Genomic DNA, 15,970 nt, shown 5'->3' on the forward strand with positions numbered 1-15,970 from the left:
CATATTCCTATGAGGGAAAATGCTTTCCGCGAACCAAACGAGCCCTATGTTTCTTATAGAAAAGGCTTTCCCATGAAATATGGGAATAATATTTTCATAGAAATACAACTTTTTTTATCTCTTTTCTTTGAAAACTCCAATAAAATAAGCGGCATCTTATTACTTTCTCGTTGACCACACTTTTCCTTCTTTTTCCGCGAACCAAACAGGCCCCCTCGGTACCTTTTCTCTTTTTTTTTTTTTTTTTGAAAGGAAAGTTACCCTTCAGTCTTGAGAGAGGAGGACACTTGGACATTAAAGGCTTCAATGCCTGATGGTCGAAATTGGGGTCAGGGCTCAATACCCTGGTAATCCATACAGGCTGTAGTAATCTATAAGTCGGCCATGGAACAAGTTTCATTTCCGCGTGACAAGGATATAATTATTAGAGCTTTGATATTTGAAGGATGTCCAAACCCAAGAGGGATCCATGCCTTCTCAAGAAAGGGTCTTTTTCTTGGTATTCCAATCTATCATTTTACAGCATGCCCGTACACTGTGATGGCCTCAGATTTGGTCCATTTGTTTCACCTGATGGATGTATGACATTTGGCCAACAAGATTTGATCCAACTAGTCTTCAGATCCGTGTTCAGCCCTAACTGGTGGCATATTTCCTCTAATAAATAGTTTTGGATGTGCAATATCTCCTCTAATACACACTCTCATTCTCTGCGCTAATAAGTTTAGATAAATAATCTTTTATTTTTTGTTAAAGCAGGTAATTCATACAATTCGAGTACAGATATATTCAATAAGATCAAAAAATAATAAGATTCGGAGTGCTCTAGGCAACTTTCCTTCTTCAATCTACATGGTGCCTTTGAAGTGACTGACCATATATCCTGTTTGTATTTCTGAATACATGTTTAGCCTGAAAAGCCACAACAATACTCATCATAATTCAAATTTTTCGAAGCACTGCATAAATAATCTCTACTTCAATACACACTTTTTTCCTCTTCACTAGGTTGAGTGTATTTGTTGGTGTATTAATGCTAGAGATGGACACTTTTCACATTTGTATATCAGCAATCTTCAATGATAATATTAGTTTTGGGGTAACAATATGATTACCTCTATTTTAACAAATCCCATTATGAGATGATGCTTGATGTCTAAACTTCATCTTCTGCCTACCAAAAATTGTCCTGATATTCTACTTTTGTGATTAATACTGCTTTATCTAGATGGCGGGATCCACTGCAGGTAGAATTTTTTTCAGCAAGCAAGAAAATTACATCAGGAAAAAAAATTAAAACAAGCAAGTACATCAAAGAGTTTGCTGCAGAATCCAAGCTTCCATAGCATTAGTCTACAATTTTTTTTAGGGTTATATATAGCATTAGTCTTCTTTCAAACTTAATTAATTTGAAGTTTCCCAAAAGAACCTTAATTAATGCAAAGAAACGTTCCATGGCACTCGTCTACATGTACTCCATGGTTTAAAAAATAGCTTGGGAATGGGGAGCACTGAGAACTTGCATGGGCCACCCCAAAAGCTGTCGTTTGAAAATGGGCGGTAACCTGACGGAGGTAATAAGACCTCAACTCGCAGCCCGAACAAGCAACCAGCTTTCTTGGATAGACCGCAAAAACCCTGCACCAGTGGCCAGTAGTGGGGGTCGGAGCACCGGTAGCGTGCTTGGGGACAACGGACGCTGGGCAAAATTCTAACCTGGTTGAAGTCTCGCTCTCGGCGAGTGGCGACAAAATCCACCACTTCGTTGGCTCCAAACCCTAGCTTTAGCTCGAGACAAACCCTAGTGCTTCCTATAAATCTCGTGTCCTCTGTTTGCTCCCTCCGCTCGCTGAAGTGGCATCGGGACTGCGAGAGGGGAAGGAGAAGGCGAAGAAAAGAAGGGGAATAAGAAGGGAAACCGTCGTGTTTCGATCGCAAATCGGAAGGAAAACCGTGAGTTGATTCATCTCTTGTTTCGTTTTTCGTCTTGTTTTCACTTGCTCTGCTCCAAAGCTGGCTCCTTTCTTCGCGTTCTTCTTGCTTGACGAACGGGAAAAGAGGAAATGTGGGAAAAATGCGAGCTTTCTATACGTGGATGTTCTAAAGAGAGCTCTTCTATATCGTATGGAAACTTGGAAAGAAGCCCCGCCTCTTTTTGTTTCCTTTTCTTCGTTGCAAGAAGAAGAAAAAAGACCAGAAACAGTGTTATGGTGGGAAAGTTACGACCTTTCCTTGAGCGGTTCTATTAAAGAAAGGTCATCTAAAATACATAGAAAATATTTCATTTTCTTCTAGTTTCTTGTTTTCTTAAAGTTTGGTTTGTTTGGGCTTCGTCGCCAAAAAAAAAAAAAAAAAAAAAAAAGTCTGCACCAGAAGTGATAATGCCAGATCTTTTGATATCAACACCGCAGGCTTTTTGAGGATTTCCTGATCGGAAAGTGCATATAAACTACAGAAAATAAGAAAGAAAACCATAAAAGTTTCTTCTTTGATGAGTTCTAATATAGGCTTCTTTTAAGTTCCTCTTGATCATCCTTTTCTCTTTGGGATCTTCTTTGTTGATGAGTTCTCATCTGCGCTTGTCTCCTCTCCTTAGCCTATCTGTGGCCATTTTTCTCCTTCTCCTACCCCTATCCCCGTGCTTTCATGCTTTATTTCTTTTTTATTACACCTTGGTTTTGTGTTTTGAACTATCGTAGCAGTTATTATTTTCAAGGAAGAATCCCTTCAGCAGGCAACGAGATTTGACGGATTCAAAACTAAAATTTATTGCTTTTAATCTTGAAATATTTCTTATTTTAATATCTATTTACATTTATTTCATTAATTCTTTAAAAGCTGCTATTTTCACGGTACTCAAAAAAAAAGAAGGTTTTATTACTTGGTTCTTGCCGACTGTGAGGAGACTCCTCAGGAGGCGCGCCGTTCTGCAGCCCTTGCTCCTTTGACCCCCTTTACCCAAGCTCCACTGTTTCCTCTCCCATTACTACGGCGCGGTACAATTTCTTTAACTTGCCCATCAATGACTAAACTGCCGTCCTTGCCCGGTCTTGGTTCATTCAAATGTAAGGGCATTGTCGTCACTTCAATCAACAGGGGCAGGGGGGGGGGGGCACGCAAACTCTCTAGATTCCTTCCTCCCTGCTTACGTTATGCGGTTGCGAAGCAATGATGGGAATGGATGGAGAGTACGAGTAGAGCAGTATTGAAGTTAAGGGGAAAAGTTGAAAGCTTTGGTAAAATCGATGTCTTTGTGCTCAGCTTTGTGAAATGGTGGAAGAAAACAAGATAGGATTACTCGAGCAGTCATTTGTTCCATTGGTTTGGATCCACTTGCTGCTCGTTGGGGTCCATGGGACATTTATTTTGTTCTTGTGCAACAAGCTCGCCTGATATGAGCTCTCTTTATGGTTTGCTCTGTTCTGTTGTGGTTGCAGGTCTTGGCTTGTGGAAGAGGATAGACTAAGTGGGATAGCATGCAGACACCCAAACCCAGGTATGTTCTGCACTTGAGTTTTTGTTTTTGTAATACCCGGATGCTGATTTCTGAATAGTTTCGCTCAGTGGGTGGTGGTGGGATCCAAGATGGGTTTGTTTGTATTAAACTGAGTAGATAGGATCAAATGGTCCCTCTGGTTGGATTTCTTTATATTTTCCAATGGAGAGGGTTCCACTCCACCCCCTGTGTGTATAACCGCCTGTTTGGTTTGTTGGATTTGTCCGATTGTGAGTTAGGGTGGTGGCCCATGCATAGGAAAACTTATCTTATTCACTCGATATATGTATGTGTGAATATGCTTGCAAGTAACGGCTCTGTACCTTTTCTTTGTACAAGATTTGTTAAACTTGATGTATATTGTTGATCCTTTCCTTATAAGCTTAGCTTTTGGGGATAAATTGGTTAGTTAATATGGTATTAGAGCAGAGATTTGCTGGAGATGGTGAGTGCTCATTCCTTATAAATATGGGGCTTCAAAATGAGGTTTTGTAACGGGTTATGATATCTAATAATGCTTCTATTCTTTTGTGATGGAGAAGGGGATCCATAAAGGGTATGGACCAGTATGATGTGATGGGAGAGGAGTTTTAGCTTGTGACAAATCAGATGTTTTTGGAATGGTGGGCCTTGCCTTAACTTTTCATAGGAGGTATCTAGTGGATATACATGGGTTTTATGACTGATTTGATATTATTGTGTGTGTCTTCTGTTCATTTTATCTGGTGTGACCAGATAGGCACATCTTTAAATTATTGGGACTGTACTTACCAATTCCCTTTGTCAGTTCGCATGAGCCTGAAGAATCAATTTTGGATACTTGACTTGATTTCATGATCAATTCTGCACCTTCCAATCTTTGTCGTTTATGATTGAAATTAATATCCACTTCTACGGATCATGTAGAATCACAATTTTACTTGGGTTAGCTGCTCGATCTTGTTGCAACGACTGATTGATGGAGAGAAGGTTCTGAATCAGTAAACTGTTACTGGTAGAGCGAGGTGAAAGTACCCTATTTGGTGGTTAACTTATATGTGTTGCCACTTTCAACACTGATATAAGCATATCATTTTTCTTCTGTATTTATGGATCCTAGAAGCATCTGTCTTTAACTTCTTGATCACGCTGACCGATCAGCAATGACAATTTCACTTGTTACATATGAACTTTTTTTTTTTTTCCTTTTGTGTGTTTGTGTGTGGAACTGCAGCAATTTTGTTTCTGGTGGACCACAAATTATTACTCAGAGAAATTTAGACAGTGCTGTAGAAATTTTAATTTTCTCACTAATACATTTATGTTTTATGTTTGTTGTTGATGACAAGCATTTATTGATTTCTTAGAAATCAGATATCTCTTTTGCTTGAAGCAGGAGCGTATCATCAGAAGTTCCTCAAAGAACTTCTCCAGCCACTCCTAGATCGACTCGTGTAGCCAAGGCAGAAGGACATGAATCTGACTCTTCCGCTTCTGCTCACGCTCCTACAAAGACCCCAACTGAAAGAAGTCCTAAGGTTGTCGAGCGCCGGTCACCCAGAAGTCCAGTAACTGAGGTAATGACTAAGTGGAACTGCCCTGTTTCTTGACAACAGCTTCTAGGACGGGTCATTGTTTCTGAACATTATATGCAAGCTCACAACATGTTATCCTCTGCGAAACTAGAATCTACTGCTCATGTTTCTGAACAGCAATCTCGTATACTTTTTAGATGCATGTCGTCAACTGACACTGAAGGGAAACATTGCAATTTGTATCTTGAATAGGTAGCTTACATTCTGTTAAACCTCTCTCTGTGTTGATTTTGGCTTTATGAATGCTACATATACATGAGCATGTTTGGGAGTTGAACGATGCCTAGATGGATGATATCATTCGGGCTCAGCAGCCATTTCTTTTAAGGTTTAACATCAATTTTGTAAGGCAATTGATTGATCAGTTTGACCTGCTTCAGACTTGACGCATCCTGGATTTAGTCCCAATCAGACCTAAATCTAGACTTCTAAGTTGCACATGGCATTGAAAACCTGGTAAATCAACCTCATATACATGCAAGATAATGTAATCATTTTGAACTATGACATTCAGCACTCTGAATTTGTAGAAATTGTGGATCCTTAACCTCGGTAGTCTTTGTTTTCTACTGCCGTACTGCTGTCTTCTCTCCTCCATTGTCGTGTATTTTTCCATTTATGTTTTACTTAGGTAGTTGATATCTCTGCATGCCGTACCATTATAGCGTAGTAGGCAACAAAACACCAACTAAATGTTCATATTGCAGGTGGTTTTTAGGTCAATCATCTTTAATTTCTTTCAGTGGGGATGACTAATATCTCCCACTTCTTTTCTGAAAACCAGAAGAAGCGTCCAAGTAGGATATCTGAGTTGGAGTCCCAACTCACTCAGCTCCAAGAGGATTTGAAAAAGACAAAGGATCAGTTAAGTTCATCTGAAGCAGGGAAGAGGCGAGCCCAGCAGGATGCAGAAGAAGCCAAGAAACAGCTACAAGGCATGTCTGCACAGGTTGAGGATTCACAGCGTCAGCTTGTTGAGTTCTCTGCAGCTGAAGAAACTCGGCTCCAGGAACTACGCAAAATTTCGCAGGAGCGTGATCGCGCATGGCAGTCTGAACTTGAAGCTATCCAGAAACAGCATTCTGTCGATTCCACGGCTTTGGCCTCTGCCATGGGTGAGATTCAGAGGCTGAAGCAGCAGGTTGAAAATGCTGTTAAATCTGAGGCTGCCCAAGCAAAGCACTCTGAAGAAGCTCACGTTGAGCTTCAGGCTTTGAAGCAAGACATGGCGGAAACACTTGCTGCCCTTGAGAACCTAAAGATTCAGCTTAGAACTACCGAAAAAGCGGAGGATGAAGCACGGGCAATGGTCAGTGAGGCTCAACAGCAACTGGAAATGGCTAAGATCAGTGTTGAGACTCTTAATTCTGAGGGTTCGAAACTAAGGGAATCCTTGAGTTCTGTGACCTCTGAGCTAGAAGAATCCAGGGCTCAAGTTAGTTCACTAGAGGAAATTGTTAAAAAATTGCAGGCTGATAAGTTTGCCGAGGAGGTTGACCTCAATGAACTCGACAAATCTGGTTGTGGTTTTTGGGAGTCAGAAGTGGAAAAATTGCGATCTGCACTTGAAGCAGCCGAGATCAAGTGCCAAGAAGAACATAATCAAAATACAATGCAGGTCCAGTCTGCCTATGAACAGTTGGAGCGTATGAAAACTGATTGTGGACTGAGAGAAGCCGAACTAGAATCATTGTTGAAGAATGGGAGGACAGAGATTGCTGAGTTGAAGGCAGCTCTTGTTGACAGGGAATCTGAAGTTCGGAAATTAGCAGCTCTGAACAAGGAACAGAATGCAGAAAGAGAGAAGGCTCGGGTAGTGGATTCTGAGATGGAGGCAAAATTAATGAAGTCGATTACCGACATTGCTGAGCTGAAGGCAAACCTCATGGATAAAGAGACAGAGCTGCAGAGTATTTCGGAGGAGAACGAGACGCTGAAATTAGAATTAGGAAAGAAAGAGACAGAGAGCCGTAAGAGTTATGAAGCAGTCATTGCTGAGCTTGAGGTAGCAAGAGCTGCAGAGAGGGAGGCGACAATGAAGCTTGGATATGTTACCGAGGAGGCTGATAAAAACAGCAGGAGAGCCGCAAGTGTGGCTGAGCAGCTTGAAGCAGCTCAATCAATGAATTCAGAGATGGAAGCTGAACTAAGGAGGCTGAGAGTGCAGTCCGATCAATGGAGGAAGGCAGCTGAAGCAGCCACAGCTGTTCTCACTACGGGCAACCATGGGAGTTTCATGGAGAGGAGCGGCTCATTGGACTCTCAGTACAACACTGTTGCTGGGAAGCTGATGAACTCCCCGTTTTCTGATGACTTGGATGATGAATCACCAAAGAAGAAGGACAAAAATATGCTGAAAAGAATCGGTGGGTTGTGGAAGAAGAGCCCCAAGTAAGATGACAGTTGATTATTTATTGGTAAGTTAATCACTGTCATTTGGTTTTCCTATTATTGATGCACTTATCCTAGCTCATGCTAATTGGGACATTGATCAGTTCTTTCATTCTTTTTTGTGGCCAGAACACCATGGGATGTGACACTGAGGAAAAGTGCACTGCTTCAAGACAGGTGATGCAAGAGAGCTTTAGCTTTGATTTGCTCTTCTTTCAACCTGCTTCAAACTTTACTCTTCTTGATGCTACTTAAATATACCTGTAAAACTTTATTTCAATGCCACTTTTCTCATGGAACAGATAGCTCCTGATTGTCTTGTGGCAACAGGAACAAGTTCGGTGTTCGGCACCATTATTATTAGAAATTTCCCCCCTTTATCTCCCCTTGAATGTTTATCAGATTGTTCTACGTCTCGGATAAGGGTGGCTCTCACAGCCCTTGCGGAGTGACCAAAGGGTACAATTATCTGGGCCATGGGCTGTAATCGGGTGACTAAAACGCTCCGGTTGCGTTTAAGCCCAAGGCTCATAGCCGACATATTTGGGCCAAGTGGGCGGACGGGAGACACGAGAGAATCGGGCCATTTAGCCATCCAACTTAACTTAGGCTTGAATTAGATTGAACTGGTTTGCCTTGCAAGCTTGACATTGTTTATCGGCTGACATCATTACTAATCCTTCTTCAAATCCTGCTTCAAATCTTGCTGATGGTTGCATGTCTTGCCTATGGATCATCTCAACTATCTTCCTATATATACATCGTGAGAATCGATTATACTACAAGATTGCTCTTAGATACTTGTCCAGAATTAAAGAATCTAAATAATATTTTAGTAGAACGTTAGAACTTGCACGCCTGTGACTAATAAGTAACAATTGCGGCAACTTCTATAAGCACCAATAGATCAACATAAAAAGGGAGATAAATCATAATTTCTATCACTAGTGGCATAAATAAGATAGAAGTAATTCATTTTTCATTTAACATTTGTGTTATTACTCACCTTCATCTGAATTGCTAAATCGGTCTTAGTCGCAGTTTGTTGAAATGATGCTAGATTATTTTTTAACGAAAAAGGTTCGATAACGTGCAGAGCATTGCAAAGCCTAATACTGAAGGGGCAATTCGATCATTGAAAAGATACGATACCGACATGTATCTTATTGAAAAGGTACAAGTTCCTTTTCCCACCGTGCTTGCACCACAAGACTAATAATAAGATTTCCATCAACATACCACCTATCCGCTCATAACATTATGCTACCAACACATATATGGCATATATAATACCCGGAATATACCCCAATATGGTCAGCAAAAGGTCAATCCAAAACTCCACCTGCACAAATAAATCATAAAAAAAAAGGGCACCGCATCACCGTCCAAAAAAATACACACGTATTATATCAAAGAAAAACACCAGTCTAAATAGAAATAAATAAATCCTTCTGTGCAAATAAATAAGCAGTAGAAGCATAGAAATGAATGATCTTATGATGCAAAGGACACTAAAAGATCGACTTACACCACATCCATAACGGAGAAAGACTCCAAGAGGTGGCAACAGTATGGCCAGTACTACTTCGAGGAACGTCGCGGATCCCATCTCTTGGAAGCTATTCTTAGCTGAAATTTATTCTCAGAGAGCGAGAGGAGAATGAGGATAAGAGTTATCGTGAAGGAGGAGGAGACTTGGCTTGGAATTGAGGGAGCATTCGGCTTTGGAGGTGGTTTTAGGCTTCGACGGTTTTTGCTCGTGAGAGCGGGAACGTGGCAGGTGAGGCTAATCGATTGGAGGCCACGTGTGTTATTTGTGTGACACGTGTCCTCTCTAGATCGGGATCTTGGTGTCGATACTGGCCCAGGTGTGGCATGGAGATGGGATCTACGGTTATATTTTCTTGGTGGTTTGATACGTTTCTACTTGAGATGCCTGGGTTGCACGGTCAAAATTAAAGCTAAAATTTTTAGTTCTACTTGTGATTTGGGAGGTTAGGAATGGTAGGTTGACCTGATTGCATTATTGGAACTTTAGTTACTTGTTGATCATGCAAGATGTCTTACTATTGATTGTCCTTGGAAAGTCAGCATGTCGCATCTCTATCACAATTTTCAGATCATGCCAAAGCACTTAATAGTTACAAAGACATGGATTGCTGCGATTGCAAGGCTCAAACATTACAAAGATTTGATGAATTCAATGTCCAAGGTTTGGGTTAAGGGGTACTCTCACCTAGAAGAAAATTATGTTGTAGGTTTGTTTTTTCCAATAATAATCACATCACTCGGCTTAGCAATTATATAAATTTTTCGGATCCGATTCTTGAAACCCAGATGATTATAGTACCACTAGAGCTCTCATTTTCTTGCAACAAAAGTTCTTACTAGTTATCAAACTAGTTTCTGATAAAACGTGGCATCTCATGCATGAGCGACCTAATCTTTTATAAATTATATCAATCCCCTTGTGTCACTACTGTTTCTTTGGGCTCTTTAAATTCAGCCCTCAAATCTAAGCTGAGGGAAGAAAAGATCTGGGCGTGCGATGGTGATGTTTGGCGTTGTCGTCTCCTGCTGCTGTTCTTTCTCTCTATATTCCTTCGTTTTCTGGAGAGGTAAAGGGGCCATCCATGGCCATATATTCCTACAAAGCTCAGGCCTTCGCTTTATGAGGACAGAGGGCCGCCCAGATGGGGACAAAGCGTGATTCGCGTGTTGGCCGTGCCTGGGTGGATTCGCACGCACCAAGAAAGACTCGTGTGTGGCCGTGACAGCAGGTTTAGATTTTGGAAGAATCGGTCTCGCCCGTGCACTTGCTGCGAGGACGGTTGCAAGGTGATGCCAATGGAGTGAGACGATCATTTGGCTGTTCATCACGTCATGCACCGGATAAGAACATGATACCTCTTACTGGATCGAAATAGAATATCTATTAACTATTCTAGGGTTATAACTCTATGGGGGCGTTTGGTATGAGGTGGTCGTCTCAGGATCATGGATGATGTGGGTAGAGATGATGAGATCACCACGTTATACAGTGAATCTAGTTGCAAATTCTCTAAGATTACCCTAATGGAAGTAATTCCTAGAACGTAGTTATATAGCGGGTTATTGTTGGGCAGCCTCCATGTAGCTCTTGGTTCTCACTCTATTCAATCGAGAATCCTGGCTTTAACAAATAACAACCTATGCATCGAAAAATTAATGATTAGATGTAAAATTTAGTGCTAAATTAAATAAATAGGGAGAAGGTATGATATAGAGGATTGGATGTAAAGGATGACTTATATGTTAACATTTGTTGCGTTATCAAAACAAGATTGGAGGAGAAAAAAGAAGAGGGCATGTGTATCCATTTTAGGTGCAACAAAATGTCAAAATTGTAAAAGGAAAGAGCTTAACATAGATTTTGCATTCGAAGTTAAATGCCTATCATGCCCTAGTCCATATATGTGCAAAATATATGTCCTTTTTTTCTAAGAAATCAATAATTTAATGCACTTTATATTCTTTTAGATGATAAAGTTTAGGTTGTGGCTGACTATGATTGGATGAAATTGTGATGCGTAAGATATGCCACCTGCTCGAGCATCCAACAACTTCACATTAATTTAATACATCATCTATGCAATGCCATCCACGAGCTTTGTCGCATGTCCGGCTAATGGCAAATGTTCATTCCGCTACTTGCGCCAGGGGAAACGACATTGATATGGCCCCTCCACGCCACCTTTATCCGGCTCTTACGCTACCTTTAGCCCTTTTTTTTCGGGGTTGTTTGAGTTTCCTCGCAGTACCCTTCCAAGTCACAAACTTGGCATATTTCGCACTTCATAGCCAGGTTATGGAAGACCGAAGAAAAAGGTTGGAGAGCACAAGTAATCCAAGGACGAGTATGAAAAAGAAAGAGAGAGCGGGGATCATGCGTTTGATTTGTTTTTGTACATGTCATGCCAAATGTTTACAACTTACGAGACCTTTATCTTGTCTTGCATTCTTTCCAAAGCAGACTTAAATAATAAAATGAGTGAGTTTTTCTGAGCTGTGATTTCTCGTAGAGACTTTTGATGGATGTGGTTATCTTGAACCTTAAAATTCTTGTTAAATATGGTGTTTGCTTCAATATGCCTGCTTTATTTGCTTAATTCTGTACATTTGCAGGTATTCCCATGAGCCTGTCCCCAAGCTACAAGTTCAAAAAAAATAAATAAAATAATGCGAGAACAAGCCTAGAAAGAAGATGCTAATAAGTACGGAGGCTATTGCAGTATCCTCGTTGCCTGCTGCATCTCCCATCCCTTCACTGGTCGTTGGATGCTCTGCTGTTCCGACCGGAAAGCTACTTTGCCTCATGGTCTGACACGGTCAAAACACCATCAAAAAATCTGATGTCGACTGCAATAAAGAAACAGGTCCAATGCATCCGGCTGCATCTGATTGAAGCTTGCAAGAAACTTCTCTACCAAACCAAAACACCTATTAGTTAGTATTAAAAGAAGACCAAGATTTCTCTCTAGTCAGTCAGAAATACGATACACGAGAGTCTCTTATGGATGAAGGATGTATCAAAGTGAAGAAAAAGAAGCTTATTTTTTAGTTTTTTTTGAGTGTCCAAACTTGAAGCATTATCAGAGTCTAGTTTACTACAGAAGATTGACTCACAGACTCATCCCAGAACCGCCCCTTTCCCTTTCAAAGGAAACCCGGAAAGACAGGACTCATTAGCCGGGCAAGTTCCAAAAACACCACAGAGAAAAGGCACCACCCCCCCAACCCCATCCGAACCACACGCCATCCTCGCCTGCTGATATTTATTTGCCCATCATCTCTTCGGCCCCACCACCGCACCGGCCTCGCTCCTGATAGATTTCCGCCACGCTCGCATTCCTTCATTTGATATCCTCCTCTGCATCCCATATCAAAAAACAGAGGAAAACCGGATAGAAGAGAGAAGAGAGAGCCGAAAAGAGAGACTCATTGGTTGGTACTAGTTGTATCAGTCGAGATGTTGAGGGGGAGCACGGGGCTCATAGGAGTGGTGAACTTTATAACGTTTCTGGGGTCGATTCCGATACTGGCAGGAGGGATATGGCTGGGCGCCAGGGCCAACAACACGGACTGCATCCGCTTCCTCCAGTGGCCTATCATCATCATAGGGGTGACCATCATGGTGATCTCGCTCATGGGCTTCGCCGGCGCCTGCTACCGCATCTCCTGGCTTCTCCGCCTCTACCTCTTCGTCATGTTCTTCGTCATCGTCGCCCTCGTGGGGTTCATCATCTTCGCCTTCTCCGTCACCGACCGCGGCCACGGAGAGGTCATCATGAACCGCGGCTTCCTCGAGTACCAGCTCAACGACTACTCTGGGTGGCTTAAGGACCGCGTCTCCGACCCTGGCTACTGGCCCAAGATCAGCGCCTGCCTTCGCGACGCCGGCGCCTGCAAGGGGATGGCCCACTATGTCCGTGACCCGACCACCGGCATGCAGATGCCGGAGTCCGCCGACATGTTCTACCGGCGCAATCTCTCCCCCATCGAGGTGAGCCCTTGTTTGTCCATTCGATCCCCTGTTCTTCTGCTCTGTTTGTTCATTGTTTAGGATAAAGATTGGTTTTTTATTTCTTTTGAGCGAGAAAGATTGGATTTTTATCCTCTTCGAGTAAAGAAAGTTGGCTTTTTAGAAGCAGGGGATATCAAAGGTGGGATTTTTGGGTGATGGGTGTTCTTTAATTCATGATTTGATGGTGATTCCCCTATTGATTGGTTCCGTGAGGATTGGATCATGGTTTTCTCTATTCTTCTTTTGATTATTTATGATTTAATTAATAACCGGAATCTATATGGAGCCATATACACAGCGATACTGCATAGTAGTACATGATTGTTTTTTTATTTTCTATGCTTTCTTTCTCTCTTCCTCTCTCCATCCGTTTTTATTTTATAATTGGACTCTGCTAGTATCTCCTGTTTTAATTTGTTTCCACACCAAGCATGGGGAGTAACCAAAGAACACCTATGATTTTCTTGGACTTACTTTTTTTTTTTGGAAGAAGAAGAAGAGGCTTAGCCGCCCAATTTTTTGAATATGTGAGAGAAGTATGTACATGAGAGCCTTTTACCCCTCAGGCCTGCCCTCAGAAAGAATATATTGAATTGGACTTACTGATTTTTTTCCCTCTCACGCCTTTTACCTGATAAAACTCTTTTTTGTTTTTGTTCTCTTTAGAAAAGATTTCTTTGCAGGTCTGAGGTTAAGAAAGGTATAGCCTAGCATGCAAGTCTTTTTGTTACTAATTAAGACTTTTAAAATTAGAAGGTCAATAGCTTAGGATTACTGTATATATTGGTTTGGATTCAAACTCCCTTTTTCATGCCAGACATTAGGAAGATGCTCCCTAAATAAAGTAAAGAAGATCAGTTCAACAATTATGGACATCGACAACAAGCTCTCCATCCCACCTACTTTGTGTATTGATTGGAATCTGGAACATGGTTATGGAGGGAAAGAAAATAATAAAAGCAAACAAAGTCCAGCCTTTTCTACCTTGTGATGATGTTAGAGATCTTTGTAAATAAGAAAAGGTACTCAAAGGCCACCAGAGCTTTGAATTGGGCTCTAGCCTGATTCTTTTCTCAAAAAGAATGAAAGTGCAATGGAGCTCACCGTATGACAGAGCGACTAAGGAACGGTCCTTTCTCCCCTTAAAGTAAGACCACCGTTGCTGCATGATTGAGGAATGACGTCTTTTTATGTCCCATCAATGGAGGGGCCCCACCACCATTAAAGATTGGGGTGGCAGCTTCCAACCAATAAAAGAGAGCCCCATGGTATCGACTCATGCCATTGGTCTTGATGGCTAATTAGACAAGCCCAGCGACTCATGTTCTTTTGTAATGGGGGGCCATTCCTGTGTTCTAATCCTCTCTGCATCTCCTTCCCCTCACACCATAGTTGCTAAGGATTCTGTTAGGCTCTTTAATGCCATGGAACTAACTCGAAAAGAATCAAGACCACTTTTAGTTCGAGAGGAGATTTTGTTTGTTTGTTTTTTTTTTTTTTGTTTTAACAAGAGATGAAACTCTAGAAAGGTAATTCTGGTTAATAGTTCTTAACCTTGCTCTTGGCCAGGAAATCATATACCATCTATATGGAGCCAGTATTTTTGGATCAATGCATGATTGGTCCTAGTTTGAGAAATGGAATAGTCTAGAAAATAATGACTCAAACGTCTTTCACTCATACAAGAGACAAACCTTGCATGATGTGATGCCATTTCAATAAATCTTCCCTGTTCTAATATGAGTAAAAGCTTCATTATATGAAAAAAAGAAACAACCAAGTCGGTGACAATGACTGAAAATTTTGTTCTTGATTTTGGACAAACAGCAATGGATTGTTTAGAGTTTCCCCAGTGTAAATGCTTAAAGTTAATGATATGGCCAAGACTATTAACTTGGTGGTTTCTGATGCTTGATGATGCAGTCTGGGTGCTGCAAGCCGCCCACATCATGTGGCTTCACTTATGTTAATGAGACGTATTGGACTCCTGGAGGAGGAGGGATCGCGGTGCCCGACACTGACTGCAACCAGTGGAACAACGACCAGCGGCAGCTATGCTACCAGTGTGACTCCTGCAAGGCTGGGGTTCTTGCGAGCATCAGGCACAGCTGGAGGAAGGTCTCCGTGATCAACATTGTGGTGCTGATCGTTCTTGTGATCGTATACGTCCTTGGATGCGCTGCATTCAGGAACAGCAAGAGGATAGATAACGATGAGCCATTCGGAGAGAACAGGATGACTAAAGCAAGGCCTAGCAGGATCCAGTTTTAAACAGGCCTGCAAGATAGTGTTATGTAAAAAAGAAGGTATTGGACACTTGGATGGATTAGAAGGTTGGGTATATGATCGTCACTTGTATCCTTTTTATTTCAACAGCAATTGCTTCTTGGTCTTTTGACAGACCTGAGGAAGAGCAGGAGGCTTGTGTCAAATTTCTGTATGCTTGTTTTATCCTTGTAGTTTTGTTTCGGTCCATCCTGTTTCAGTACAGTACAAGCTATCTACTGAAAAAAAAAGCAGTTATTGCATCCCTAGTCTCCTAGAAGTTTTATTTTAGCCTTTTTTTTCACATATTATGCAGAAATTGGAATGAGTTTTGCTTGTGTTGAGCTTTAACCATGTTAACCGCATGTTTTATTTTTGGTGTAAGATTTTCTTGGTTAAATCGTATTGGTTGAAGGATTTACAAACTGAAAGAAGGATTTTCTGTAGATCCTCGTGCCCGTGGAAAAGGAAAGCTCATCCTTCTGGTCTCTATTCCTGTTCTGTGGAGCAGCATTTATGTTCAAATCATGATATTTTAGAGCATGGTCCTCTATATCTGATGTAGATATGATCTCCTTATCTCCTTCGCGATCATGTTGACTGCTGGTGCTAAATTGAAATATTGAGTATGGAGGATGACTGAATTGTTACAAACAAAACTGTGGTGTGGTAGGTGCTTCA

The 15,970-nt window shown here is 41.4% G+C and overlaps 3 protein-coding genes across 6 annotated transcripts; 2 read left to right on the forward strand and 1 right to left on the reverse strand.

Annotated features, from left to right (window-relative positions):
* The first annotated feature begins 1,612 nt into the window (after positions 1–1,612).
* On the forward strand, positions 1,613–7,846 carry LOC103708855 (interactor of constitutive active ROPs 3-like). 4 transcript variants are annotated; one of them, XM_008793962.6, is made up of 5 exons: positions 1,613–1,953; positions 3,438–3,496; positions 4,872–5,052; positions 5,855–7,487; positions 7,591–7,846. In XM_008793962.6, exons 2-4 carry the CDS (start codon positions 3,477–3,479, stop codon positions 7,463–7,465), a joined length of 1,812 nt encoding a protein of 603 aa, XP_008792184.4. In that variant the 5' UTR covers positions 1,613–1,953; positions 3,438–3,476; the 3' UTR covers positions 7,466–7,487; positions 7,591–7,846. The 4 variants fall into 4 exon arrangements, with proteins under 4 accessions (XP_008792184.4, XP_038980196.3, XP_038980195.3 ...); XM_039124268.3 differs by having other exon boundaries at positions 1,640–1,953; positions 4,869–5,052; positions 7,566–7,846; XM_039124267.3 differs by having other exon boundaries at positions 1,641–1,953; positions 4,869–5,052.
* A 750-nt stretch (positions 7,847–8,596) lies between these two features.
* LOC103708846 (low temperature-induced protein lt101.2) lies at positions 8,597–9,479 on the reverse strand. Its single transcript, XM_008793943.6, has 2 exons — positions 8,990–9,479; positions 8,597–8,803 (listed from the first exon to the last, which is right to left on the reverse strand). The coding sequence occupies exons 1-2, from the start codon at positions 9,068–9,070 to the stop codon at positions 8,720–8,722; spliced, it is 165 nt and encodes a 54-aa protein (XP_008792165.1). The 5' UTR covers positions 9,071–9,479; the 3' UTR covers positions 8,597–8,719.
* A 1,836-nt stretch (positions 9,480–11,315) lies between these two features.
* LOC103708837 (tetraspanin-3-like) lies at positions 11,316–15,552 on the forward strand. The gene is made up of 3 exons (XM_008793933.6): positions 11,316–11,491; positions 11,626–13,003; positions 14,948–15,552. Exons 2-3 carry the CDS (start codon positions 12,470–12,472, stop codon positions 15,293–15,295), a joined length of 882 nt encoding a protein of 293 aa, XP_008792155.1. The 5' UTR covers positions 11,316–11,491; positions 11,626–12,469; the 3' UTR covers positions 15,296–15,552.
* The last annotated feature ends 418 nt before the right edge of the window (positions 15,553–15,970 follow it).

Source organism: Phoenix dactylifera, chromosome 8 (assembly GCF_051530095.1).
Source record: "Phoenix dactylifera cultivar Ajwa chromosome 8, Ajwa_hap1_PhDact_Kaust_v1.1, whole genome shotgun sequence".
NCBI lineage: Eukaryota > Viridiplantae > Streptophyta > Magnoliopsida > Arecales > Arecaceae > Phoenix > Phoenix dactylifera.